At 39.3% G+C, this 26,386-nt stretch overlaps 1 protein-coding gene across 1 annotated transcript; it reads left to right on the forward strand.

Annotated features, from left to right (window-relative positions):
* Positions 1-4,281: 4,281 nt before the first annotated feature.
* On the forward strand, positions 4,282-25,934 carry CYP51A1 (cytochrome P450 family 51 subfamily A member 1). Its single transcript, XM_045793281.2, has 10 exons — positions 4,282-4,630; positions 5,800-5,898; positions 10,221-10,397; positions 11,636-11,762; positions 13,367-13,541; positions 15,541-15,660; positions 16,077-16,272; positions 17,688-17,783; positions 18,563-18,731; positions 24,522-25,934. Exons 1-10 carry the CDS (start codon positions 4,457-4,459, stop codon positions 24,698-24,700), a joined length of 1,512 nt encoding a protein of 503 aa, XP_045649237.1. The 5' UTR covers positions 4,282-4,456; the 3' UTR covers positions 24,701-25,934.
* The last annotated feature ends 452 nt before the right edge of the window (positions 25,935-26,386 follow it).

A 26,386-nucleotide genomic window follows, 5' to 3' on the forward strand; every position in this document is an offset into this window, starting at 1 on the left:
CAGAGGCTCAAGGCCAAGCTGAGAGGGAGAAGAGCTCTCTGGTGAAATGGCTGAACTGGTCCTGTACTTAACATAATCCTCCTTTCCCTCCTAAATATATCTGAGGAAGATTACAGAAAGAAAAACATGAAAAAAATTTTTTTCTGGGGCGCCTGGGTGGCTCCATTGGTTAAGCGTCTGCCTTTGGCTCAGGTCCTGATCCAAGGGTCCTGGGATCGAGCCCCACATCTAGGTCCTTGCTCAGCAGGGCCTGCTTCCCCCTCTGCCTACTGCTCCCCCTGCTTGTGCTTGCTTCACCCCCTTCCCATGTCAAATAAATAAATAAAATCTTAAAAAAGAAAAAAGAAAAACATTTTCCAACAAAATTATCCTAGCTAATTTTCAGTCAAGCATCTTATTATTTAAACCTTATAAAATATTTAAACAAAAAAACTTTGGCTTTGTTCACAAATGCTTGATTATCACCCAGCATTTCAGTTCACAATACGAAATTAAATTTAATTTCAATAATGTTAAGAGTGGTCTGATGAAAAGTATGGGCAGCATAGGAAAAAGATGAATTACCATACTCAACTAAGAAGATAGTAGTAGGTTGACTCCATGGTGAATCAATAATCTCTATTTCCATTTCATGATGTGCTTCTGAAACATCACTTTGGAAAACTCATATTAAAATAAAAAAAAACTATGGCTATATAATAATGGGGACTACCTTGGAGTTTTAATGAATCAAACATCTTGTTTTAAAATTATTTCATAGGAAGGTCATAGATGGTATGGGATGTGGTTCCACAGAGAACAAAAATTGAAAGCCTCACAACTCATATTCTAGGTCAGCAGTTTTAAAACTTTTTGTTCTCAGGACTCTTTCACAATCTCATAAATTATTAAGAGCCCTAAAGAACTTTAAAAAAATGCATATAAGTATTTACAGTAATACAAATTAAGGTGGAGAAATAAAAAAATTAAAAATAACAAGCCCATGTTAAAATAAACAATGCATTTTAACGAACATAGTTATGTTTTCAAATAAAAAAGAATAGTGAGTGGGGCACCTGGGTGGCTCAGTTGGTTATGCCTCCAACTCTTCATTTTGGCTCAGCTTATCATTTCAGGGTGGTAAGATTGAGCCCCCCTATGGGGTTCTGTGCTGGGTGTGGAGCCTGCTTAGGATTCTCTCTCTCTCTCCTTCTGCCCATCCCCACTCCTGCTTGTGCTTGCTCTCTCTCTCAAAAAAATAGTGAGATACATGGTACTATTTCATATTTTTCCAAATCCCCTTAATGCCTGGCTTAATGGAAGATAGTTGGAATTCTCATATGTGCTTCTGTATTCAACCATGTGCATTGTTTGGGTTGAAGTATATAAACTTCACACAGATGTATAGTTGGAAAAGGCAGGAATATTTTAATAACTTTTCCGGATATTTATAGGCAATTTTTTTAAATAAGTGGTAGTATCTTAAAAGTTAGTGGCAATGTAGAATCTGGAAGTATATCAATTAACTTTTATATTCTATGAAAATCTTTTGGTCTAACTTGTACTTTGAATGAATGTTTTACCCATGTATGATTTTGTAACATCATGCATCAGTCATTTGAAAATACTGGTTCAGGGGCGCCTGGGTAGCTCAGGGCATGGTCCCGGCGTTATGGGATCGAGCCCTACATCAGGCTGCCCCGCTATGAGCCTGCTTCTACCTCTCCCACTCCCCCTGCTTGTGTTCCCTCTCTCGCTGGCTGTCTCTATCTCTGTCAAATAAATTAATAAAATCTTAAAAAAAAAAAAAAAAGAAAATACTGGTTCAATGAATTATGCAAAGATTCTAATGTTGACACATTTTATTATACAAAATCCTTTTGTTACTAAATTTTCCTCTGCAGGAAAGTCTCAAGAATTAGTACGTTGTCAAGTTTACAGTGGTAGATATGTTTTCTAAAATTCTTAATTTTTATTTGAAAGCTTTAAATTTTTTTTCTTTTTTTCTTTTTTGAGAGAGAGGGAGAGAGTGTGAGTGGGGTGGGGCAGAGGGAAGGGGTCAGAAGGAGAGGAAGAAGGAAAATCTTAAGCTGGCATGGAGCCTGACATGTGACTCGATTTGATTACCCTGAGATCATGACCTGAGCCAAAATCAATCAATAAGTGACTGAGCCACTGGAAAGCTTTAATTTTATCATTGACAACAATTAATGCCAATGGTTTTCCTTAAAAGGACATGCTGATTTCATTTTCAAGAAAATGTCAGGGGCGCCTGGGTGGCACAGTCGTTAAGCGTCTGCCTTCGGCTCAGGGTGTGATCCCGGCGTTATGGGATCCAGCCCCACGTCAGGCTCCTCCACTATGAGCCTGTTTATTCCTCTCCCACTCCCTCTGCTTGTGCTCCCTCTCTGGCTGGCTGTCTCTCTGTCAAATAAATAAATAAAATCTTAAAAAAAAAAAAAAAAAAGAAAATGTCAAATACCCACATGTGAATGACTAGAGTTTGGCAGTCATTCTTTCAAGCAAAATGTTATTCCATGAAAAAAATCTGCTAGTTAAAAAATACATGCACTCAATGGTTGAACTTTAATAAAATTAACATTCTCAATTTCCGCAAGGACATAGATAGTTTTATTTTTCTATTGCAAGTGCATGGCATTGAAGAATAATGACTGCTAGAGTTTGGTGTCATTGCCTTTGATTTTTGTAAGGTCCAAGAAGTTTGTATTTACTATTGATTATACACTATCAGGGCAAATTCAAGCAGTGCAAAAGCAAATAACAGTATTATTATAAAGAGCTTTGACTATGCAGATACTCTGAAAGGCTCTTGGGGATACCCAGAGGGCTATGGACCACAATTTGAGAACTGCTATGGTAGATATTAGGATAAAGGCAGTATATAAAAACAATTAAGACATGATCCCTATTCTCATCTTCTAATAGAGGAAACCTACAGAGATGATTACAAAGTGCTTTAGAGATACAACATATGGCAACTGTAGGGAGGACAGATTAAGGACAAGAATGGACAAGTACCAGGTAGGGTATTTTTGCAACGCAGACAAGCAACGATGAGATCTGACCTAAGGTAGTGATGAATGGAGAAACGTTCAAGATGGTGGAATTGTAGGATGTGGTGATTAAATATGAGGAATGAAGGAGGAGGGCAATGGGGTGGACAGTGGTGCCCTTCCCACATGGCATTACAGAAAGGGCAGCATGGCAGCCGTGGGCAGGGGGAGGTAAATTCAGTTCGGGATTTACTGACAACGAGATGAGTGTTAAGCGGCTAGGTAGAGATGTTGAACAGGCAATTAGATACTCCTGCTCCTTTCCTGAGGGTGCTGCAGTTTTCTCATTCACTGCTCTATCCCCAGTGCCTACCTAGCACAATACCTAGCTCTTCATAGTGATTGAATAAATACATGAATATGGTCGGGAACTCGTGAGAGTAATATACAAGGGGAATTAAATTTGGTGGTCATTATATATACACGCTTGTTTGAGACAATAGGAGGAGGGGGTGGCCAAGTGACTGTAGCTTTAGAACTGAACTTCCGCTTTAAAATATTTCTGGAGTAAGTACCGCTCTTGGGGAATGTTGCCTCAAATAGGTCGCGACGGCCTATAACTGACAAATTTATTTCGGAAAACCTGTTTCCGTGTAATCCAGACAGCAACCAAGTTTTGTTATCGTTATGCCGTATATTAATACCTGTCAGACCGGTTTTAACTGGGGTGGCATGGGACTGACCTCATCGTCCCACCCTTCCGTGTGTAGACGACGTCCTTCACAATTTCCCCTTTCCCGACCATGCTGTCTCTCCAACGCCTCAGGACTGAGAGGACCGAGCCCTGAGAGGCTCAGTTGCAGCGGGTCTGCGTGCTCAGACGAGGGGCGGTGCTCAAGCCACCGGGGCGGAACTCAAGCCACCCGCCCGCTGACGCGACATAAGCTGAGATCACCTCACGTCCGACGGGTGCAATCACAGAGCGCGCCACTGACGTCGCAGTCTCCTCGCAAACCTCGCTCTGAGATCCCTCCGCCCGCCCTTTCCCGGCACCGTGTCGTGGTGCCCCGCACCCCAGGCACGCAGGGCTCAGGTGGCCCGCGATTCTCAGGGGGTGATCGCCTCTTAAGCGCTCGTTCTCTTCTGTCTCCGTACCACTCGTACTATAGGGGCAACCTGCTTTTTCAGGGTCTCTCTCCTGGCGTAAGGAGACCTCGGCAGTAATTAGTTCAGTTTGGAGGCGTGGCCAGCACCAGGCCCCGCCCCGTTCTGTGACGTACAGTGTGGCGCGCGCGGGAGCCGAGAGTAGGGGGTGGGACTGGGTATAGTAGGAGACCTGGGGGCCGGGGCCGCCTCCTGAAGCCCTTCTGCCGGCCGTACTCGCTCCATCGGTTCGGAGGAGCGGCGGCGACCTCGGCCTCCAGCGTCTCTGACGAACTGTAGTGGCTGCTCCGGCGGTCAGGATGATGTTGCTGGGTTTACTGCAGGCGGGCGGGTCGGTGCTGGGGCAGGCGATGGAGCGAGTGACCGGCGGCAACCTCCTATCCATGCTGCTAATCGCCTGCGCCTTCACGCTTGGCCTGGTCTACCTGTTCCGCCTCGCAGTCGGCCACCTGGCCCCCTTGCCCGCCGGGGCGGTACGTGCACCCCGGGGGATCTGGGCGGGGGATGCAGCGACCACTGTGGTCTAAGGGCTAGCGGGGTGACGGCGGGCGCACTGGGGACGGGGAGGTGGCCGCAGCTCTGTTGCTTGTGGTCGCGACTTCCATGGCCTTGTTGGCGTTGGTACTGGAGGCCCTGCAATGTAGCGATTCTGGCGGTAGCCTTGTGTCTGGTCTTGGTGGGGGTCGTGCTTGCAGCGTTTATGGTCGTAGTGATGGCTGCTGTGCTGGGCGGGGTTCTGGTACCCCTAAAGGCCGTGGCCAGACTGGTGGCTGTACTGGCCACCATAGTGGTGTTATAGACTTTGCCATTGGCAGTTGCAGCCCTGGTGGCCGTGATCTTGGTCACTGCCCTGGTGGGGTTCCATGTCCTATGGGCTGTAGTATTGCACCTAATGGCGATTTATATCTGTATGGGGGGGGGAGTATTTGATAGGGTGGGAGTGACTGGATTGTCCCTTCTTATGATGATAATGAAGTATCATTAAAGTTTCTTTAATTTAGTGTCTTTATTGACCACTAGCTTAATACTTACCTAATATTATTTGATGAATGCATCCTTAACCAGCCAACACCAAGTAGCTTTTAAAACTGCCCGTTTACTGACAATGGAACGTATGAACTATTAACCAAGTCGTTTTTAAAACCTGGGGCGCCTAAAGTACCTTTTATAGTGAGTGCAAAGGAGTGCCTGCTAGTGATCTACTCTCTAAAATCAGTGGATGAGGGGCGCTGGGTTGTTCAGTTAAGCTTCTGACCCTTGACCTCAGCTCAGGTCTTGATCTCAGGATCGTGAGTTCAAGCCCCACGCTGGGTGTGGAGCCTACTTAAATAAAATCAGTGGATGAGATGATAAATGTAGCTTTTTAAACATTTCACATCTTTCCATACCTCAAGTTACTGTTTGTATTTTTCTATACCTCCTTTAGGCGAGATTCCAGAACTAAATTGTGAGTGGTAGTGGTAAAGACAATATAGTTTGATTTTCCTGTTTGTTTGTTTGTTTGTTTTTGCTAATGGTTAAGAAACAGCCAATAAATAATATTGGACATATTCTGGACCGTGTTCATTTGTTTGGTCAGGAAACTAAACTGGATATCTCTCAAAATGAAATGTGAACCCCAGTTTTTTGTTTTCTCTTGCAGAAAAGTCCACCATACATTTTCTCTCCAATTCCATTCCTTGGACATGCCATAGCATTTGGGAAAAGTCCAATTGAATTCCTAGAAAATGCATATGAGAAGGTACGTCTTCCAAATAATTACAGGAAAAGAAATTAGTGCTTTTCAAACTTTTCTTTAAATGGCAGAACATTAAAAAAAAAAAAAAGTGTAATCTTAGGCTTATCCCGAGTATAGGAAACCAATTAAATTGGAGCTGCTCCTGTTTAAGAGTTGGAGGGTCTTGGAGATTCCCTTAACTTCTCCCATGTCCTGGGTAATCTCTAAGACATCACTGAAGAAAGTTCTGGCAGGTATGGTTTAAAAACCACTAGCCTAAATTTTGTACTTACTGATCATGGTTAAAATTGATACTAATTGACCCTCCTTTTTCTTAACCAGTCACCTGTGGAATTTTCTAACCTGCTCTACACATGTGTGACTTCACTTGGATGACCCACAGGATACCATGGCCATTCAGATCTTTGCTCCTCTTCTCTCTAGTGAGCTTTCCGAAACCAGTTCAACCATTTATTCCACAGTCTCACTGTGAATTGTTGTCACTCTTAACTATTTTAGCTCCACAATATAAATTTAGACACTTTATTCTTAGAACACAAACAACTTCTTTTCCTGGCTTGCTTCTTGCTTCTACAATTACTTCCATTAGAACCATTCTTTTTCTTTTTTTTTTTTTTTTTTTTGAGGTGGTCATATGATTTATATCTTTTATTAACATGGTGAATTACATTGATTGGGTTTTTTTAAATGTTTTTTTATTACATTATGTTAGTCACCATACAGTACATCCCTGGTTTCTGATGCAAGGTTTGAGGATTCATTAGTTGCGTATAACACCCAGTGCACCATGCAGTATGTGCCCTCCTTACTACCCATCACCAGCTTATCCCATTCCCCCACCCCCCTCCCCTCTGAAGCCCTCAGTTTGTTTCTCAGAGTCCATAGTCTCCCATGCTTCACTCCCCCTTCTGATTATCCCCTTTCTTTATCCCTTTCTTCCCCTACCGATCTTCCTAGTTTTTATGTTCCATAGATGAGAGAAATCATATAATTGTCTTTCTCTGCTTGACTTATTTCACTTAGCATTATCTCCTCCAGTGCCGTCCATGTTGTAGCAAATGTTGAGAACTTGTTCTTTCTGATAGCTGAGTAATATTCCATTGTATATATGGACCACAACTTCTTAATCCAGTCATCTGTTGAAGGGCATCTCGGCTCCTTCCACGATTTAGCTATAGTGGATAATGCTGCTATGAACATTGGGTTGCATATGGTCCTTCTTTTCACTGCGTCTGTATCTTTGGGGTAAATACCCAGTAGTGCAATGGCTGGGTCATAGGGTAGCTCAATTTTTAACTTTTTAAGGGACCTCCACACTGTTTTCCAGAGTGGCTGCACCAACCTGCATTCCCACCAACAATGTAGGAGGGATCCCCTTAGAACCATTCTTTGACCTCTTTAGATCTTCCAGTCCAGGGTCCCATTACTTTCTCCTGATCTAAGAGCCTCCTTTCTTTCCTTTTCTTCGTTTTCCAGTTTGGGACAGTGGTCCACCATTTTGCTTACACTGTGGCCAATGCCATACATTTCCTTGCCCTGGATGTTTTCATTTTGCTTACCTGGTAAAACCCCAGACTCAGAGGGATTTTTCTTCTTCCTTGCACCAGATGAGTTCCTTCCTAATTTCATGATTCCCTACACTGAACCTTTGAACACTGCTCAACAATCGTGTTATGCCAAAGTATGGTTGGCATACTTTCCACTCCCCACAATGATGATTCAAACCTTCACTTTTCTAAACTTCTGAATCTTCCTATCAAAGCAGATGACTTTGTCTCCTCTTTAGAGATATAAAACCATCCAAGAGAACTCTCTCATGCTCCCACTTTCAAACATACATTCTCTTTTCTTCCTGTTACACTAATTATAAAACACTTACTTTGTGCCACTAATTTAGTGCTTTACATAGATTATCTGACTCCATAAAAATCCTTTCAGGTAAATCTATTGTATAGATGACAAAACTGAGAAACAGGTTATATAATTTGTTCTTGGGCTCACTGCTGGCTAGTGGCCAAGCCAGGATTTACACGTGGTCTAATTTCCAAGTCTGTGCTTTTAATAATAATAATAATAATAGTAATAAACACATATAATATTTACTATGGCCGACACACTCTTTTCTAATATATCTATAATATCTGTATATATACACACACACATATCATGGACAAAATGATATATATTTAATCTTGATAATAGTAGCCACTATTATTTCTATTTAATGGATGAGGGAAACTGAAATACAGAGAGGTTAAGTTCTCTGACTCTAGGACCAAGGTCACAACAGCTAACAGGTGGAGGACCTGGGATGTGAACCTTGGCAGTCTGGCTCTGAGCCCATTAGGGTGCTATCACGTTGATCTTATACTATTTTGCTTCCTATTGGAGGCTAGAGTCTCAATCCATATTTGGTCTCAGGAACCTTATGCTATTATTTCTTCTTTCTGTAGTGACTTCCTTCAACTGGATCTTTCCCATTTTCTCTGAAAAATTTTCAAAAGTCACTCATTTAAAAAGACTGGAGCTTCTCTTGACTACTCAGTCTCCTCTCACATCCCTCCCCCGTTAGCAAGTTTTCTGTACTTACGGTCTCTGTTTCCGCATCTCCTGTTTACTTACTCTTCAGTCCACCGTAGTCTGTCAGCCCCTTCACTAATGAGCTCCGTGTCCTACTTCAATGAACTTGATCCCTTATTTGTATTTGTCACTGGTGACACTCCCTGCTCCTTAAATGTGGCTCCTCTCATTTTTCCCCTTTATTTCTCTCACTAATTTTTCTCTAACTCCTTAGTGGGCTCATGCCTGGGCATTTACTGTTGGGGTTCATGGAGGTTTGGTCCTTGGCCTTTAGTCTTTCCTAGGTGATCTCATCTCTAACCTGCAGCTCACTTACCAGGCATAGGTAGATGACACACAAATTACTGTCTCTGGTTCAGGTCTCTACTCCAGCTCCAGACCTGGATGTGCCAACTCCCACGTGATTCTTTGAGTTGTCTCAAAGGCACCTGAAATCCAACATTTCCGAAGGCTACCCCTTGGTTTTTCTCTCTCCAATCCTGGTTGTCCTGTTTCTCTTCTCACCATTTTTCTGTTTTCCAGAAGCCTAGGATTCATTCTTCATACTTCCCTCTCCCTGTCTCAATCCATTGCCGTCTGTAGATTCTCTCTCCAAAATAATTCGGTATCCATCTGCTTCTGTGTGCACTGCCCCATCATTACCATGCGGCCAGTTTTCATCATCAGGTTCCTGCAATAGGGCTCTAACTGGTCCTCTGACATTCCTTCTGCTCCTGTTCCTCCCTCCTCCATGTAGCAGCCAGAGGGATCTTTCTTTTAAAATATGCATATATCAGGGTGTCCCTTCCATGCAGTTTAAAATCTTCTATGGCTTTCCATTGCTTATAAGGAAAAAACTTCCTGAATATGGCTTATGAGACTGTAGAGGTCTAGGCCCTGCGGACTCAGCTCTCATCTCGTCCTCCCCCTGCCCCCCATTAGGATCCATTAGGATCTTTGTGCATGCCCGGCTGCCATGCTGACTCCTCCTCATCCTTCAAGCCTCAGCTCACTTGGCCTTTCCTCTCTTTGGTCACCCTTTTATCAGTTCTCTTCTCGTAGAGTTGCTTTCTTTCCTACAGTACTTGTCACATTTGCAATTTTACATTTGTTAATGTGATTATTTGATTAAGTTGTATCTTTTTCAATAGACTAAACTACATGAGTCAGAGACAGTATTTTTGTTCACAATTGTATCCCCAGAGCCTGGTTCTTTAATAATACTCAGAAAACTGCAAGGTAAAGCATTTAACACCCAACCAGATTAACAAAAAATTAAAAATGAAATCATTTGGTGTTGGCGAAATAGTAGTAAACTGGATAACTAAACAAACTTCTGATGTCCTTACATAGCAAGTACAATAGGAAAGGTCATAACTTTGGTGACGCCTATAAATTTATCTTTAACCAAGGGGGAAAATAATCTGTATTCTTAGAGATACTCATTGCAGTATTATCCATAATAAGTAAAGAACTGACCTATCACCCATATGTCCAATAATGAAAGAATAATTATTAAAATTATGATGTCTGTGTAAAGGATAGAAAATACTTTCAGTATAAACTGAAAAAAGCAGAATAAAAAGTTTATATTTCACTTGCAACTGGATGAAAATAATTATAAATTTGGACAAAGACTGGGTGAATAATTGCATTAATGTTTATGCATGTTTTAATTTTCAAAAATGTTTTGTGAATAAATTAGTGTTTCTTTTCGTGATACATATTTTTCAGTATCATCACTATGGCTACTTTTCTTTCTTTAGTATGGACCCGTATTTAGTTTTACCATGGTGGGCAAGACATTTACTTACCTTTTGGGGAGCGATGCTGCTGCACTGCTTTTTAATAGTAAAAACGAGGACCTGAATGCAGAAGATGTCTACGGTCGTCTGACAACACCTGTGTTTGGGAAGGGCGTTGCATATGATGTGCCTAATCCAGTAGGTGACACTGTTATCTTCAAGAAAGACAAATCTATAATATAAGAGTTATAACTAGTAGTGTAATATTGTACATTTAGAATGTAGAAACAATTTATTCCTTGGTTCAAAAATCTGAAGAATGAGACATTTAAAAGAAAAGGCCTGGGTAACCGACAAAGAATGGGTATTCTGTTTTATAGCTGCAGGTATGGGCTAAGCAATTTTAAAGGTTTCCTATACAAAGAAAGAGAATCAATGATAACTTAGGGCATTGATTGGAGTGGGTAACAAGAAAATCCCATTATTTCATCGGAAGGGGCTCCCATGCCTCCACTCCTGCCTGAAATTCTAGCATAAGAGCTCTCTTGAGCTAGAGATTTTGAGCTAGAGATTGTTGGTTTTAGAAGTTTGTGTGATTTCTTTTCCCCTCCTAAAGTCAAATATTAAAGTCCTACAAATAGATGCAAAACACAAATGAGATCGTTGGCTCAATAGCTTGGTGTGGGCTCTGGCTGAGATCGTACCACACATGACCTGGTATCCTAGTGTAGCAGTTAAGAGTTGACATCAAGTGTTATTTCTGGGGATGAGTGAGGTGTGGGGGAATGAATGGCTCCTCAAGGCCAAAAGCAAGAACCCTAGAAAATCCCTCTGGTCAGATATATCTGTTCATTTTTTCACACTGCTGATCAGAGTCTTAAAATAGAAATGTCCCAATGGGTTAAAACCATTAGCTGGCTTAGTGTGAATTTATTTCAGTCAGAGTATATTGAATTCTCATTAAACTTCTGGAAGACAGTAAGAGGAATGATACTTGTTTGGGAATGGAATGGGAAAATATGTGAAGTAGGAGAAAAATGATATGGAAACATAATGAACCTTTGGGGGCTTGTGTTGGTATCTGGGTTGGGTTGGGATCCTAGAAGATAACAGGATAGGAAAGGGAAGCCCTGGGGTCAGGAGTGGGAAAATGCATATGTAGGAAGGAAAGGCAGTGGGATTCCTAATTTATCATTAGTTGAGGGCTTGCATACCAGGTATCTCTGTACCTGTTCCTTCAGATCCATGTAAATGCTCTAAGTTTCCCATGTCTGGTGTAGTTTTAAAAAATCCTTTTACTGTTTTTATTTTCAGCATCTTTTTTTTAGAATATTGTTTGCTTTGCGTGTTACAGAGTTAATAATAACCCAAATGAATCTTCTGATAAAACAAAATTGTGTTTTAATGCTTGGTATTATACTGTTAATATTTTGAAGGTATTTTTGGAGCAGAAGAAAATGTTAAAAACTGGCCTTAACATAGCCCACTTTAGACAGCACGTTTCTATAATTGAGAAAGAAACAAAAGAATACTTTCAGAGTTGGGGAGAAAGTGGAGAAAAAAGTAAGCAAACTGTTTTGGTTTTGCATTTGTCCTAGTATTTCTACTTTTTTATGACTAGAAATATAAGAATATGTGTGTGTGTGTGTAATGAAAAACCAACTGCAACATATGTAAAAACCAGCTTAGATTTAATGGAAAGAATATATTTTGATAACCATAGAGTTAAAAAGACCTGAGAGGAAGTGATTATTGCTGTTCACTTAGCAAAACCTTAAAATGGGTTAATTAACATGCATGTTATTCAGCTCATTTGTATAAATAATATAAAAATGACTAAAAATTATTAAGTTTTGAAATAAACTGAACGTAAGACTTTTTGCAAGGTCATTTTAAGACAATAAATAACTTTTTTTTAACCCCTATGAGCAAGTAAAAGTCTAAATGATTTAATTTTGAATGTAATACCCTATCTATCTGATATTGTATGGGAATGATTTATTTCATGAAAAAGGTAAATTTAAATACATAGGCTTACTGTACCACCAAATGTATTATATGCTTTCTTGTATTATGTACAGAGTATAATGAGTATCATTTGATCTTCTTTGGATATTTATGTGAATCTATTCTTTATATTGGACAATAAGTGTTCCTTTCAGAGAAAATTGCCACCCCAAAGCAGAAAGCAACATCTGCTTACAGGGTACCAAGCTTTCTGTGTGTCTGTGTGAGTCCCCATGTTCTCGGTGTGGTCTTCAGTTTCTGTAAAAGGTCCAGAAACTCGATTTTATTTTTAATACACCTAAAGCTGATGTGATATATTTCTAACCACACAAGAAGCTGGTGTATAAACTAAAATGCCAACTTAATAAATACAAGTGAGACAAAGTTATAGCACTGAGAACACCAGAATTTACTTAACTGCATTGGCAAATCTAATTGGAAAGCCAAGTGATAATTGGAAGTTCATCTTGTAAACAAGGCATTAACTGGGTAATTTTTATGACTTTTAAATGTCATCCAGATGTGCTTCCCTGACGCATCTGTCTCTAGCTGGGATATACCAATTGATGATTAGCTACAGTTTTCTTTTATATATAGTCAAGACCTCAACTTGTAGTCCTGGTCTTCCTGATTTTGACTGGCAAAATAATCTGTTCTTCAGTTTTTGGACTGTTGTTCTTTGGGAAGCACCTCATGTGCACTAAATCACTTTTTTGCTGCTTTTGTTACACTGCGACTTGGAACTCCTGTAACTTTATTCATTTTTAAAAAATTTTCTTTTTGAGTAACTCTACACCCAATGCGGGGCTCGAACTCACGACCCTGAAATCGCATGCTGTACAGTCAGCCAGGAGCCTCTCACTGTATTCATTTTTATGTTCAATTTATTTTTTCAAGTTGAAGAGTTATGAGTGAGGTTCAGGGATGCCTTTGTGGCCTCTATTTTGGCTGTCCAGAGGTGCTTCCCATCATCAGTTTCTTGCCTCTCTTTGTTGTGTCCATATGTCTGTAGGCTTTTTGTGATGCTTCAAACAAGATCTTGTTGGTTCTTGGGTTTTTATTCTCAGTTTACCTTTGTAATGCTTTTGTATCTCTAAGAAAGCAGAAACTTTCAAAAGAATATTTGGCAATAGTAATGGGAATGATCTTTTTTCCTCTAGATTTGTTTGAAGCTCTTTCTGAGCTCATAATTTTAACAGCCAGCCATTGTTTACATGGAAAGGAAATCAGAAGTCAACTCAATGAGAAAGTGGCACAGCTGTATGCAGATTTGGATGGAGGTTTTAGCCATGCGGCCTGGCTGCTGCCAGGTTGGCTCCCGTTGCCTAGTTTCCGGTATGGATAAAGACACTATACTTGCTGTAATTGTAGAACTGCGGTAGTGTTGGTATGCTTTGTGTTAACAAAGATAAAAAATAAACATAAACCAGACAAATTAGGAGAGATCATGAGCCCCATTCTTCTGTTAAGAATTCAAGACAGGTTTTCTTTATATAGTGAGCTCATTCAAGCTCTGTTTCAGTTTATAAACGAGGTCATTTGTTGTCTAGCTGTTCTAATTTAAAACCTCCTAATCTCACATATTCTGTCTACTCAAGAAAGTCTCTGGACTCTTCCTAAAAGTGATACTCCCCATCTATGCACTTATTTGAAAATATTTGACTGTTTTATAGTCTAATGTGAAATTTCTTTGTTTTGAAGTAGTAAGTGCCTTTCTTTACTTTTCTCTTTGTTTTCTTACAACTATACTGGGATTTCCTTAAGGGCGGGGACCATCTGATACAAAGAAATATTGCTTATGGGACTCGACATATGGTTTAGTGTCTTGAGTATTAGTGAGCTTTCTGTACCTGTTGATTCATTTCTGTTCAGGTGAGAGATGGGGAGGAGTTAAATTGGTACTCCTTTTCCTTCTATTTCTGCTACTTCTATATAGTTACAGGATGAAGAGGACAGAAAAAGGGAAAGCCAGGAGAGATTCTCTGGAATTCTTTGGAACTCCTAATACTTTATATTTGTAAGGAGCTTTGCAGTTTTCAAAATGCTTTCATTCATAGCCTGTAGTGGGTCCTCCAGAAATGTGCAACAAGCCCGTTTTTACCTTTTCTATCTCCTGGATGAAGTCAGAAATTCCTGAGCTTGGTATGATAGACCTTTCCCACTTCAGTCCAGTCTTTCTCTGTCTTACCCAAACCAAATGATTTAACCAAATTATTCCATTCCCTTTCTTAAAACAGGCCCTATGTTTTCCTGGCACTGTTGTGTTCTTATTGGTAAATGTCTTCTGCCGACATTGTCTTAGTAGTTCCTCAGTAACAGTCTTACAAACATAGCAGAGCAGCAATTTTTTTTTTTAAAGATTTTATTTATTCGACAGAGATAGAGACAGCCAGCAAGAGAGGGAACACAAGCAGGGGGAGTGGGAGAGGAAGAAGCAGGCTCATAGCGGAAGAGCCTGATGTGGGACTCGATCCCATAACGCCGGGATCACGCCCTGAGCCGAAGGCAGACGCTTAACCGCTGTGCCACCCAGGCGCCCCAGAGCAGCAATTTTTATTGGAAAGCTTAGTTATGAAGGGGCTAGACAGTCAGATTGCCTGGTTTTAAATTTCAGCTCCACTGCTTTCTGGCTGTGTGATTCAATGCAGCTGCCTGTGAAATGAGGCTAAGAACATCTACCTCACAGGAGGTCAAAGTGGGTAATTCATTTTATAAAACACTTGGAGTATCTGTTACCTAGTGAGCACCTTACTTTAAAGGGAAGATTTGGGGACCTGAAGTTTGTTTTCTGACACTACTAGTATTTTTGCTGCCTACAAAACCATGTTGTTTCAGAAAATGAAGAATAGAATCACATCCTGTTTAGAACATCCTAAATAAATCTTAGGTTTATTCAAATCCTGAATCCTATAGAAAAATCAGAATGACTCTCCATCTTCTTCAAGAATTAATTTGGTTAAAATTGGAATTTCATTAATTTAAAGGAGTTAATTTAAAGGAGTATTCTGCTTTCTGTTAAACTGGAAAATGATTCTAAAGGAATAATCACAAGTCTTGTTTTAGACCTTTTGTTAGAACACAGAAAGTATTAAGAATCAGGGCTATATATGTTAGGACACATTTCTTGCCTTTAAGGACCCTAGAAATTTCTAACAGTGTAAGATTTTCATGGCTTCTTTTTTCCTTCAGTTCTGAGTTTTTTGTCAATTACTTTAGAGTCATTCAAGTTAGTTAGATAAGGTTGCTTTAAGCTAGGTCCTGGTTATTTTCAAAATGAATCTGGTGCCAGAAAGTACGGCATTATTTTTTAGTCATTTTTGTCTTTGAATTGCAGACGCAGGGATAGAGCTCATCGAGAGATCAAGAATATTTTCTATAAAGCAATCCAGAAGCGAAGACAGTCAGAAGAAAAAATTGATGACATTCTCCAAACCTTACTAGATTCTACTTACAAGTAAGAGCTGTTCGGATCACATGTTAAGCCGAAAGAGGAAATTAAAAATTAAAACAAAGTTAAAGAATATGTCCAGTTAAAAAGTAGTGATGTTGACAAAATTAGTAGCTATGAGCCTTGGGCTTGTTAAATGGATGAGACACGAATTACTGGGATCCCATTGCCTTCCTGAAGCCTGAGGACCACACATGAGGAAACGTCTGCTGACAAACTACATCGACATCTTTTGTAATGAAAATCATACTTTACTTTGGTCTGTCTCTTTCCCCTCAGGGAAAAAAAATTCTCACTTGTGATGGACAAATGCAAGAGACTGTTATACCTGAAAAGTTTATTCACGAGGACCCTTTATTTAAATGTGGAGGCAGGAAATGGGGCTGCCAAACTGTTAAATTTGTGCGTGTCTCCTTCCATAGGGACGGCCGTCCTCTGACAGATGACGAAGTGGCAGGCATGCTTATTGGACTGCTATTGGCAGGCCAGCACACGTCCTCAACTACTAGTGCCTGGATGGGCTTCTTTTTGGCCAGAGACAAAATACTTCAAGAAAAATGTTATTTAGAACAGAAAACAGTCTGTGGAGAAGATCTGCCTCCTTTAACTTTTGACCAGGTTTGTTGGATTTTAGTTTCATTGCTGTGCTTTATGATTTTGAGTATCTAATGAATGGCTAGTTTTTAAAGGGGACAATTGATATATTCTATTTACTACAGATTAAATTGCTTAGCTTCTTTATTTTTAGAAAGTTCCCCATAGCCCTCCCTGAAATGTCTTACTGTTGGATTCACTTTGCTATTATTTTGTTGAGGATTTTTTTTTTTTTTAAAGATTTTATTTATTTATTTGACAGAGAGACAGCCAGCCAGATAGGGAACACAAGCAGGGGGAGTGGGAAAGGAAGAAGCAGGCTTCCAGTGGAGGAGCCTGATGTGGGGCTCGATCCCATAACACTGGGATCACGCCCTGAGCCGAAGGCAGACGCCCAACTGCTGTGCCACCCAGGAGCCCCTTGTTTTTGCATCTGTGTTCATGAGGGGTATTGACGTGTAGTTTTATCATGAGGTCTTTGACAGGTTTTGGTATACAGAGTAATGCTGGTCCCAAAGAATGAGTTTATAAGTGTTCCCTCTTTTATTTTTTTGGAAAAGTCTGAAAGATTGATATTAATTCTTTCTTACATGTTTGGTTAGAACTCATCAGTGAAGCCATTGGAGTCTGCGCTTTTCTTTGTGCGAAGTTGTTTGATTACTTGTTATATACATTTATTCATATGTTGTTTCTTCTTGAGTCTTCGGTTTGTGTCCTTCTAGGAATTTGTCCATTTTCATCTAGGTGACGTAATTAGTTGGCTTACAATTGTTAGTATTCTCTTATAATCCTTTCTGTTTCTGTAAGGTCAGCAGTGATGTCTCTTTCATTCCTGATTTTGTAACACTAAAAATAATAGCTTAATTGATATATAATTTACATACTATAGAGTCAGTCCATTTAGAGTATATAATTTACTGTTTTTTGATATATTCAGAATTGTGAAAACCATCACAATTTTAGAACATTTAAATCACTTCCAAAAGGAAGCCGGTACCCATTAGCAGTCATGTCCCATTGCCCCTGCCCCTGGCAACCACTGATCTACTTTTTGTCTGTATGGATTTGCCGTATCCTGGACATTTCATATAAACAAGATCATACAATATGTGGTCTTTTGTGACTGCTTCTTTCGCTTAGCATGTTTTCAAGTGTCATCCATGTGGTAGCATGATTTTTGCTAGTGTTTTCATTTTTTAGACAAGTGGATTTTTGCAGGTCCTTACTATGCCATTCTTCAGGGTGATTACCTCTTGTACTGATGGTATCTTGCTCTCTTTCCCTTGTTGACCTTGGATTGTGTCAGACCAAGATAATCTCAGATACCTCTGCACTTCTACCACAGTATAAGCTATCTTATTATAACCCAGAAGTTTAAATACATACTGTTGAAGTAAGTTAAATATTTATAAAACTCAGGAAATGTTTTCCCTTTCCAGCTGAAGGATCTAAATTTACTTGATCGCTGCATAAAAGAAACATTGAGACTTCGACCTCCCATAATGACCATGATGAGAATGGCCAAAACTCCTCAGGTGAGTCTCTTGGTTAGATCTCCCCTTCCATGCCCCCAGTTTTTATTTATCCCAAAGAAGAAATATAACAGCAAAGAGAATTTTTTAAATTAAAAAAGTAGAATAATCATTTCCATATCATTTCAATTTTTTATATTCTAATTCTGATATGTAACTATATATCTTATTTATATAGATATTTTTATATAATTCGAGCATATACATGCTAATCTGTTCCCTGCATTTTTATTTTACAATGAGGATTTTAAAAATGGTAGTATATTTTTTTCCTGGTTTAAAGAAAAGCATGTTTTGTTAAAAATCCTGATAGTATGGAAATATACGGATTGTGAAAGGCTCCTTGATATCCCTCTGCTAACTCCGAGACATTATGGCTTTTTAAAATTTCCAGCCCAATGTTGGGTCACTTGGAAATCATCTTAAGTTAAAATAATTTTTTTTTTTTTTTAAAGATTTTATTTATTTATGTGACAGAGAGACAGCCAGCCAGAGAGGGAACACAGCAGGGGGAGTGGGAGAGGAAGAAGCAGGCTCCCAGTGGAGGAGCCTGACGTGGGGCTCGATCCCGGAACACCGGGATCACGCCCTGAGCCGAAGGCAGACGCCCAACGACTGCGCTACCCAGGCGCCCCAAGTTAAAATAATTTTTAGCTGGCCTATTATCTAGTTTTTAAATATATGTAGATCACGTGTGTGTTAATGCTTTATTACACAATGGTCTGGTTATTTGGTACAATAGTTCTATATTATCTAATGAAATATGTTGCTTTTATTTGTAGACCGTGGCAGGGTATACCATTCCTCCAGGACATCAGGTGTGTGTGTCTCCCACTGTCAATCAGAGACTTAAAGACTCATGGGTAGAACGTCTGGACTTTAATCCTGATCGCTACTTACAGGACAATCCAGCTTCAGGAGAGAAGTTTGCTTATGTGCCATTTGGAGCAGGTAAGATACCATTTTACATTTGAAATGTTCTGATAATGTTTATGTCTGTCCAAATAATTCATATGACTTTTATTTATAAGTATCTTTTCCTTTCCTCATAGGGACATTCCTGAAAACATTTGTAGGAGTATAATCTTTGCCAAGTTGGAAAAAGTATTTTATTTATACTAAAGGAAGTTGTTTTGTGAATCCTTATATAACACTCTATTACCTTCTATCCAATTTAGTTTTTTCAGGGTTAATTTTTATAGTCCACCTGTTTTCCCTTATAATAGTATTTAAAGCTCTTTGTAAATTGTTCTAAAGAACCACTGGAATTAGCACACCATTTAGGCAATTATTTCAGGCTAAATATGATAACAGATTGTCAGTGTTTCAGAAAAGAGCAAACTCGGTCTTGTTAAAATTGAAGCTCTTCTGGATTGTCAGTCAACTTTTTGGTGCTCTGTCTGTATCCTTAGGATAAAATGGTCTTTAAATCTGGCAGGTCTTGCATAGGTTTGCAAACTTCTGCATTTCAATTACCATCCTTAAATTATGCAGGCAGACCCTTTAATTTCTCTGTTCATTAGTACTCTACAGATTAAACACTTTCTGACTTCTTGTTTAGTCTTTCCAAAGAGATTTGAAATGGCACAACTTTTTTGTCATGGGTCACACTGTTTCCACACATAAAGTATAATGTCCTTTAAGAACTTCTGATCTTAGTAACTTCAATAAATAAATTTAATAATATGGTATATAATACCACATATAAAAGTCGGAGACTGTTCAAACAGTTGGAAGGGCTATTAGTTCTGTGGCCCAAAATCTGCCCCAAAGAGGAATCATTTCTAAACTGGTAATTGCCTGGACTGCGCTTGAACTTTTTTAGGTAATAGATTGCTAGGTTACCTTCTATGGCAGCTCATTTTGTTTTTTGGACAGCTCCCATTTTTAAAAACTTATATTAAAGCTGTAATCTGGGGGCACCTGGCTGCCTCAGTCGGTAAAGCACGTGACTCTTGGTCTCAGGGTCATGAGTTCAAGCCCCTGTTGGGTGTGGAGCCTACTTAAAAAAAAAAAGCTGTAATCTGTTTCCTTTTAACATCCCATTGTGTTTAAAACATCCCCTAATTGTGTTCTCTGAGGTTATATTATATATCTTTGAGCTCTCCGAATATATGATAGTGTTCCCTCAAATTTTTCGTCATTGTGCTAGTTTCCTAGGGCTACTATAACTCCCACAAACTGAGTGACTTAAAACAATAGACCTTTATTCTCCCATCTTTCTGGAGGCCGGAAGCCTGAAATCAAGGTGTTGACAGGGCCTTGCTCTCCCTGATGGCTCTGGGAGACAGTCTTCCCTTGCTTGTTCCAAGCTTCCGGTGGCTCTTGGCAGTCTTTGGCATTCCTTGGCTTGTAGCTGCATCACTCTGATCACTGCCTGTCGTCACATGGCCGTATGCCCTGCGGGTGTCTCTCTGAGTCTGTGCGTGGCTTTCTTTTAAGGACATCATTATTGGATTTAGGACTCACCCTAACCTGGTATGACTTCATTGTAACTAATTATATCTGCAAAGTCTGATTTCTGAGTAGACATGAATTTTGGGGGGACACTCTTCTAGCCCATATGATCATGATGTTAAGTACGTCCAATTTCTTCATGACTTTGTAATGGTGTAATTTTTTCCATGTTGGAGCATGTAGCATGTAGCTTATTCATTTTCATAATACTACCTTTTGTGAATCATCAGAATTTATCCATTTTTCTCTTAATTCATAGTTAGGATACATCTAGTTTCCTGCTATTAAAAATAATCCTTTAATCTCCCTGTGAGTAAGCCAAGCCTCTCCTTAGTTGTTATATTTGAATATGGAATGGTTTGTAAACACCCTTTTTAAATAGGGCTCCTAGAAGTAAGTGCACCTAAGGGCCACATAGCACTGTGCTAATAATACGCACTTTTTGTTAATTTTTTCTCTAATCTTCACAACCACACTATGAGGAAGGAACTGTCTTATTCATTTTTCAGAAATGGAAACCAAGGCTTTAGCAAGGCTTTTTTCAGTTGCAGTAATTTGACTTGATCTTTTTGTATTCCCTGAAAAACCATCTTTTGTTACCAAGCTTACTACTTTATGAGGTTTGGAAGGTCAGAGAGATTGGAAGGCATTAGTTCTTTCTGGCTTAAGTATTTAGAGACAAAAAAAGTTTGTCTCTTTGGCTTTTATATATAACCTTTTTAAAATACATGAATTATATTTTCTATTATTAAAATTTCCCTGACATTTTAATAAAAATTTCACAGCAAAGTCAAAAGAATTTTATACTGAACATTCATATACCCATTATCTAGATTCTGCCATTGACATTTTACTTATACTTGTTTTATCACATATCCGTCCATCAATGCATTTACTTTTTGGTGCTTTTCAAAGTAAACTGTACACATCAGTATATGTCTCTCTGAATTTTTCAGCAAGTATATAACAAACTACAGTTCAGTATTCTAGTTTTGATATAAAATTTTACAATGAAACACCCAAGTCAATATTCCTTGTTTTGACAAATGAATAACCTCAATCAAATCTAATTTACTGATTTTTAAAATTGTTATTGCTTCCTGGTCCTGTCTAAAAAATTTTGCCTGGCCCCAAGTCATGAAGACATTCTCCTCTATTACTCCCTATTAAAATTTAATGGTTTGGAGCACCTGGGTGGCTCTGTTGGCTAAGTGGCTGCCTTTGGCTCAGGTCATGATCTCAGGGTCCTGGGATCGAGCCCTGAGTCAGGCTCCCTGCCTAGTGGGAAGTCTGCTTCTCCCTCTCGCTCTGCTCCCCCTGCCACCCCCCCCCCCCGCTTGTGCTCTCTGTCAAATAAATAAAATCTTCAAAAAATTTTTTGATGGTTTAGCATTTATGTTTAGGCCTATGATCATCTGGAATTAGTTTTTTGAGTTTGGTATGAGACAGGAATTGAGGGTTTTTTTATTTTTTTATAAGATTTTATTTATTTGAGAGAGAAAGAGAGTGGGGGGGGGAGGGGCAGAGGGAGCCGGAGAAGCAGGGCTCCCTCTGCCCCTGAGCAAGGAGCGTAAAGCAGGGCTCGATCCTAGGACCCTGGGATCATGACCTGAGCCAAAGGTGGACGCTTAACTGACTGAGCCACCCAGGCACCCCCCCCTTTTTAATGTTAGATACATAGTTATTCCCATACCATGTGTTAAAAAGACTTTTTCTTCATTGGCTTCTTTTATTTACTGCCTTTCTTGATAATCAGGTAACCGTAAAAGTATGTCTTGGTTCTTTGCTGTGTGCCATTGTTCTGTTTGTTGAGCCCTATCCAGAACCACATGGTCTTGGTTGCTGTGAAAGAAAAAGAACCCCACTTTCTACTCTACACTTGCACTTAGAACACTTCTGACAACATTTCTGGTCACCAAATGTTGTTTGGGTGTTTTTCCCCCACACTAATTCTCTGTGGATACCCACTGGGTTTCCTACAATTCAACTCAGTTCTGACACTATCTACCTGGGGTTAGCGCTGACCCCATAGGTTAAGGGCTTAGTCCCACAAGATTCCCCCTGCCCCCCATCACTTCAGATACCAATCACAAGTCCAGGTTGTCTCCTGTTCTTCTGACTAGTGGGCTGTAAACCAGAGGTTTTCTTGATCCCCTCTTTGGGGTTCCACAGTTTCTTAAAATGGCTCACAAAACTTGGAAAGCAGTTTATTTACTGGATTAACAGTTTATTACAAAGAGGGGGATACAACTCAGGAACAGCTGAGTGAAGATGCATAGGGCAAGGTATGGGGGAAGGGGCACAGAGCTTCCATGCCTTCTGGGTATGCAACACTCCCACCATCTCCATATGTTCACCAATCTGGAAAGCTCTCCCAATATGACCTCTCAGTCCTCCATACTATAGCTATTTTTGTGGAGGCTTCATTATGTAGGCATGATTGATTACATCACTGGTGATTAATTCAGCCTCCAGCCCCTTCTCCCTCCTGGAGGTCAGGGGTTAGGGCTTTAAGTTCTAACCCTTTAAGCACATGGTTGGTTCCCCTGGTAGCCAGGCCCGACTCTGAGGGGATTTCCAAAAGTCCCCTCTTTAACAAACTCAAGTGTGGTTGAAAGGGGCTTATTATGAATAACAAGTCTCCTTCTTTTATTGCTCTTTGCTCTTAAGAAATTCCAAGGTGTTTGAGGAGCTCTGTGCCAAGGATATATATTTATTACAAACCACATTATCATAGTTGCTGTACCTTTCGTATTGAAGTCAGATTTGAAGTCAGTTTAAATCTTCCAGCTTGTTTTTGTTTTTTCAAGACTGCTCTGCATATCTTAGGTCCTCCTTTGTATTTCCATATGCATTTTTTTAAAAAAGTTCTTACTTGAATTCCAGTTAGTTTAACATACAATGTTACATTAGTTTCAGGTGTACAATATAGTGATTCAGTGATTCCATACAATACCCGGTGCTCATTACAAGTGATTTCTTAATCCCCATCGCCTATTTCTCCCTTTCCCTCACCTACCTCCATTCTGATAACCATTAGTTTATTCTCTATAAAGAGGCTTTTTCTTGGTTTGCCTCTTTTTTTCCCCATTGCTTGTTTATTGTTTCTTAAATTCCATGAGTGAAATCAGATGGCATTTGTCTTTCTCTGACTTATTTTGCTTAGCATAATAGTCTCTAACTCCATTCATATCGTTGCAAATGGCAGGATTTCATTCTTTTTTATGGCTGAGTAATATTCCCTTATATATACACACACACACACACACACACACACACACACCACATCTTCTTTATCCATTCATCAATTGATGGATACTTGGGCTGCTTCCATAATTTGGGTACTGTAGATAATGCTGCTATAAACATTGGGGTGCATGTATCCTTTTGAATTAGTATTTTTTATCCATATGTATTTTAGAATCAACTTGTCAGTTTTTACACGTATATAACCTTTTAAATTTTGATCTAGGTATGTGTTTGTATTTTGATTTATTAAATCCCTTTTTCTTCTGTTCTTATTTTGAAATGGCATTTAAAGTTTTTTTTTAAAGACTGTATTTTTAAGTAATCTCTACATCCAGTATGGGGCTTGAACTCACAATCCCGAAATTAAGGTTGCACACACTCCATTGACTGAGCCAGCCAGGTGCCCCTGGCATTTGAAGTTTTGATTGAAGGGTTCATATTGACTTTTTTTTTTTTTTAAGGATTTTATTTATTTATTTGACAGAGATAGAGACAGCCAGCGAGAGAGGGAACACAAGCAGGGGGAGTGGGAGAGGAAGAAGCAGGCTCCCAGCAGAGGAGCCTGACGTGGGGCTCGATCCCAGAACGCCAGGATCACGCCCTGAGCCGAAGGCAGACGCTTAACAACTGAGCCACCCAGGCGCCCCCATATTGACTTTTAACTAGGGCGCTCTTGGGACAGAAGCTAAGAATATTCTAGTATAATCCCAAAGTAGATTGTCATCATAGATTTCAAATCTTACATATATTTAAACTTAGATAGGTGTGACATTTCAAAAAAAGTAATTAGAAGGGTCACTATATAATTATGCAAGTGCTGTTTCCCTTAAAAAAAATCTTGAAAATCTCCTGAGATTTTTATTAACTATTTTATATTTTACATTCTTCTTTTATGTGAAAAGAATATGTCAACTTTTTCCTATATTATCTCTGTATCTGCTATCCCTCCAAACTGTAAACAAATTTATCACTCCAGGAGAAAACACAGGAAAAAGAATTTCAGTTGATTCTTAGAAAACTTTCTTTTTTTGACAGGGCGTCATCGTTGTATTGGGGAGAATTTTGCCTATGTTCAAATCAAGACAATTTGGTCCACTATGCTTCGTTTATATGAATTTGATCTCAATGATGGATATTTTCCCACTGTGAATTATACAACCATGATTCACACCCCTGAAAACCCAGTTATCCGATACAAACGAAGATCAAAATGAAAAGCTGCAAGGAACTAACAATGTGAAACATCACTGTAAACCGCAAAAGCATCTGAAGAGAATGAAGTTTACAAAACAGCTCCTGGTGTATTCTTTTTTTGAGTGTAATTTTAAAAGACAGCTAGCTTAACTTATGGTTTTTGTATTTTCTTAACTGAATAGTTCCATCATTTCTAATGGCATTTCAGATATTTCCTAATGTTTTATGATGGCTATTAAGGAAATCAAACTCATTAGTATGAAATTATTTAGGGGGGATCTTGGTAATTGACAGATTCTTAACACAGTTTCCAGGTATTAATTTTAACAACAAATATAGCTCTTGGAAAGTAAGTTCAGGGTATTTACATCTTGGACTAGATCTGCAAGTATAAAAAGGCCCAGAGGCCCAGGGAGATACTTGGAAACCTCAGGTTATTTATTTACGGGGTAGTGTTTGTGTGTGTGAGTGAGGATGGGTGGGTAGGGAATAAACTCATATTTAAAGCCTTGGATAAAAAAGAATCCCATCAATTGTTTTGGTAGGATACCTAGCAATGATGGAGCTATGCTGTAGAAAAATGTCCTTTGAAATTTTAACTGAAAGAAGCATTGTCTCCAGGAAACAGAGAGATCCGACAATGACTTAGTAATTACATTTCCTAAAAATTAATAATACTAAAGAATGCACATGTATCTTGATCTAATTACTAAATATTACATATTTATCTACCTGATAAATTTCTCTCTGGTTCCACATGGTGACATAAATGTGAAAGCCCATAATAAAGTCCTTAAGGAATAGTTCTTGTTCTCTTCGGCTCTAGGTGGTTTCCTGCTTCCTCTCTAGAATCTAATTAGGGATGTTTCTGTTAGTTCTGTTTATTAAAACTTAATTTAGGTTAACAAGCTTTTTAAAAAAAAACAAAAAATCAGAGATCAGGAACTCTGGCTTTAAGGTAAAGGTAACATGCAGTGAGGGTCTTTGGGAGTAGAATCAGTGGTCGCATTGTGTGCAGCCTGCGTTCAAGAATCCACTCAAGGGGCGCCTGGGTGGCACAGCGGTTAAAGCGTCTGCCTTTGGCTCAGGGCGTGATCCCGGTGTTCCGGGATCGAGCCCCACATCAGGCTCCTCCGCTATGAGCCTGCTTCTTCCTCTCCCACTCCCCCTGCTTGTGTTCCCTCTCTCGCTGGCTGTCTCTATCTCTGTCAAATAAATAAATAAAATCTTTAAAAAAAAAAAAAAAAAAAAGAATCCACTCAAAGTGTAACTAGGGACCTGACTATATACCTGTTGTGATTTGACCACATAATCTGTTTTTACTGGATGAGGCCAAAATATTTTCCCTTATGCATAAGGGAAAGGTGCTAGAGGACTCATGTTAAACTATTTGTGAAGGCAAAAATCTCTGCTGTTAGAGTTTTTCACATTAAAATTATCTCTGAGAAAAAATATAGTCTGTATTCACTAATTGTAAAGTGGTGTGCTTCAGTGGGTAGAATTCAGGAATCTAGGAACTTGGATGGAAAAAAAAAATTCCATCTTTGTACTAATTTCAAACTGTAATTTAGTACTTCCTTTATTATGAAGCAACAAACTATACTATATTAGCAGTACCCATGATTTTGAGACATCACAATGTGAAACATCACATTGATGTTTCAGATCTCCTGAAATGTCTTTTACTTCCATCACTACTTTAAAAT

This window comes from Ursus americanus, chromosome 3 (genome assembly GCF_024610735.1).
Source record: "Ursus americanus isolate L20-20 chromosome 3, mUrsAme1.1.p, whole genome shotgun sequence".
NCBI lineage: Eukaryota > Metazoa > Chordata > Mammalia > Carnivora > Ursidae > Ursus > Ursus americanus.

Excerpts from the sequence above, each read along its gene's own strand:
- CYP51A1 (XM_045793281.2), top strand. The coding sequence starts at position 4,457 with ATGATGTTGCTGGGTTTACTGCAGGCGGGCGGGTCGGTGCTGGGGCAG. Across the intron at positions 15,661-16,076 it reads TTACTAGATTCTACTTACAA|GGACGGCCGTCCTCTGACAG; the intron begins GTAAGAGCTGTT and ends CTCCTTCCATAG. Across the intron at positions 17,784-18,562 it reads GAATGGCCAAAACTCCTCAG|ACCGTGGCAGGGTATACCAT; the intron begins GTGAGTCTCTTG and ends TTTTATTTGTAG.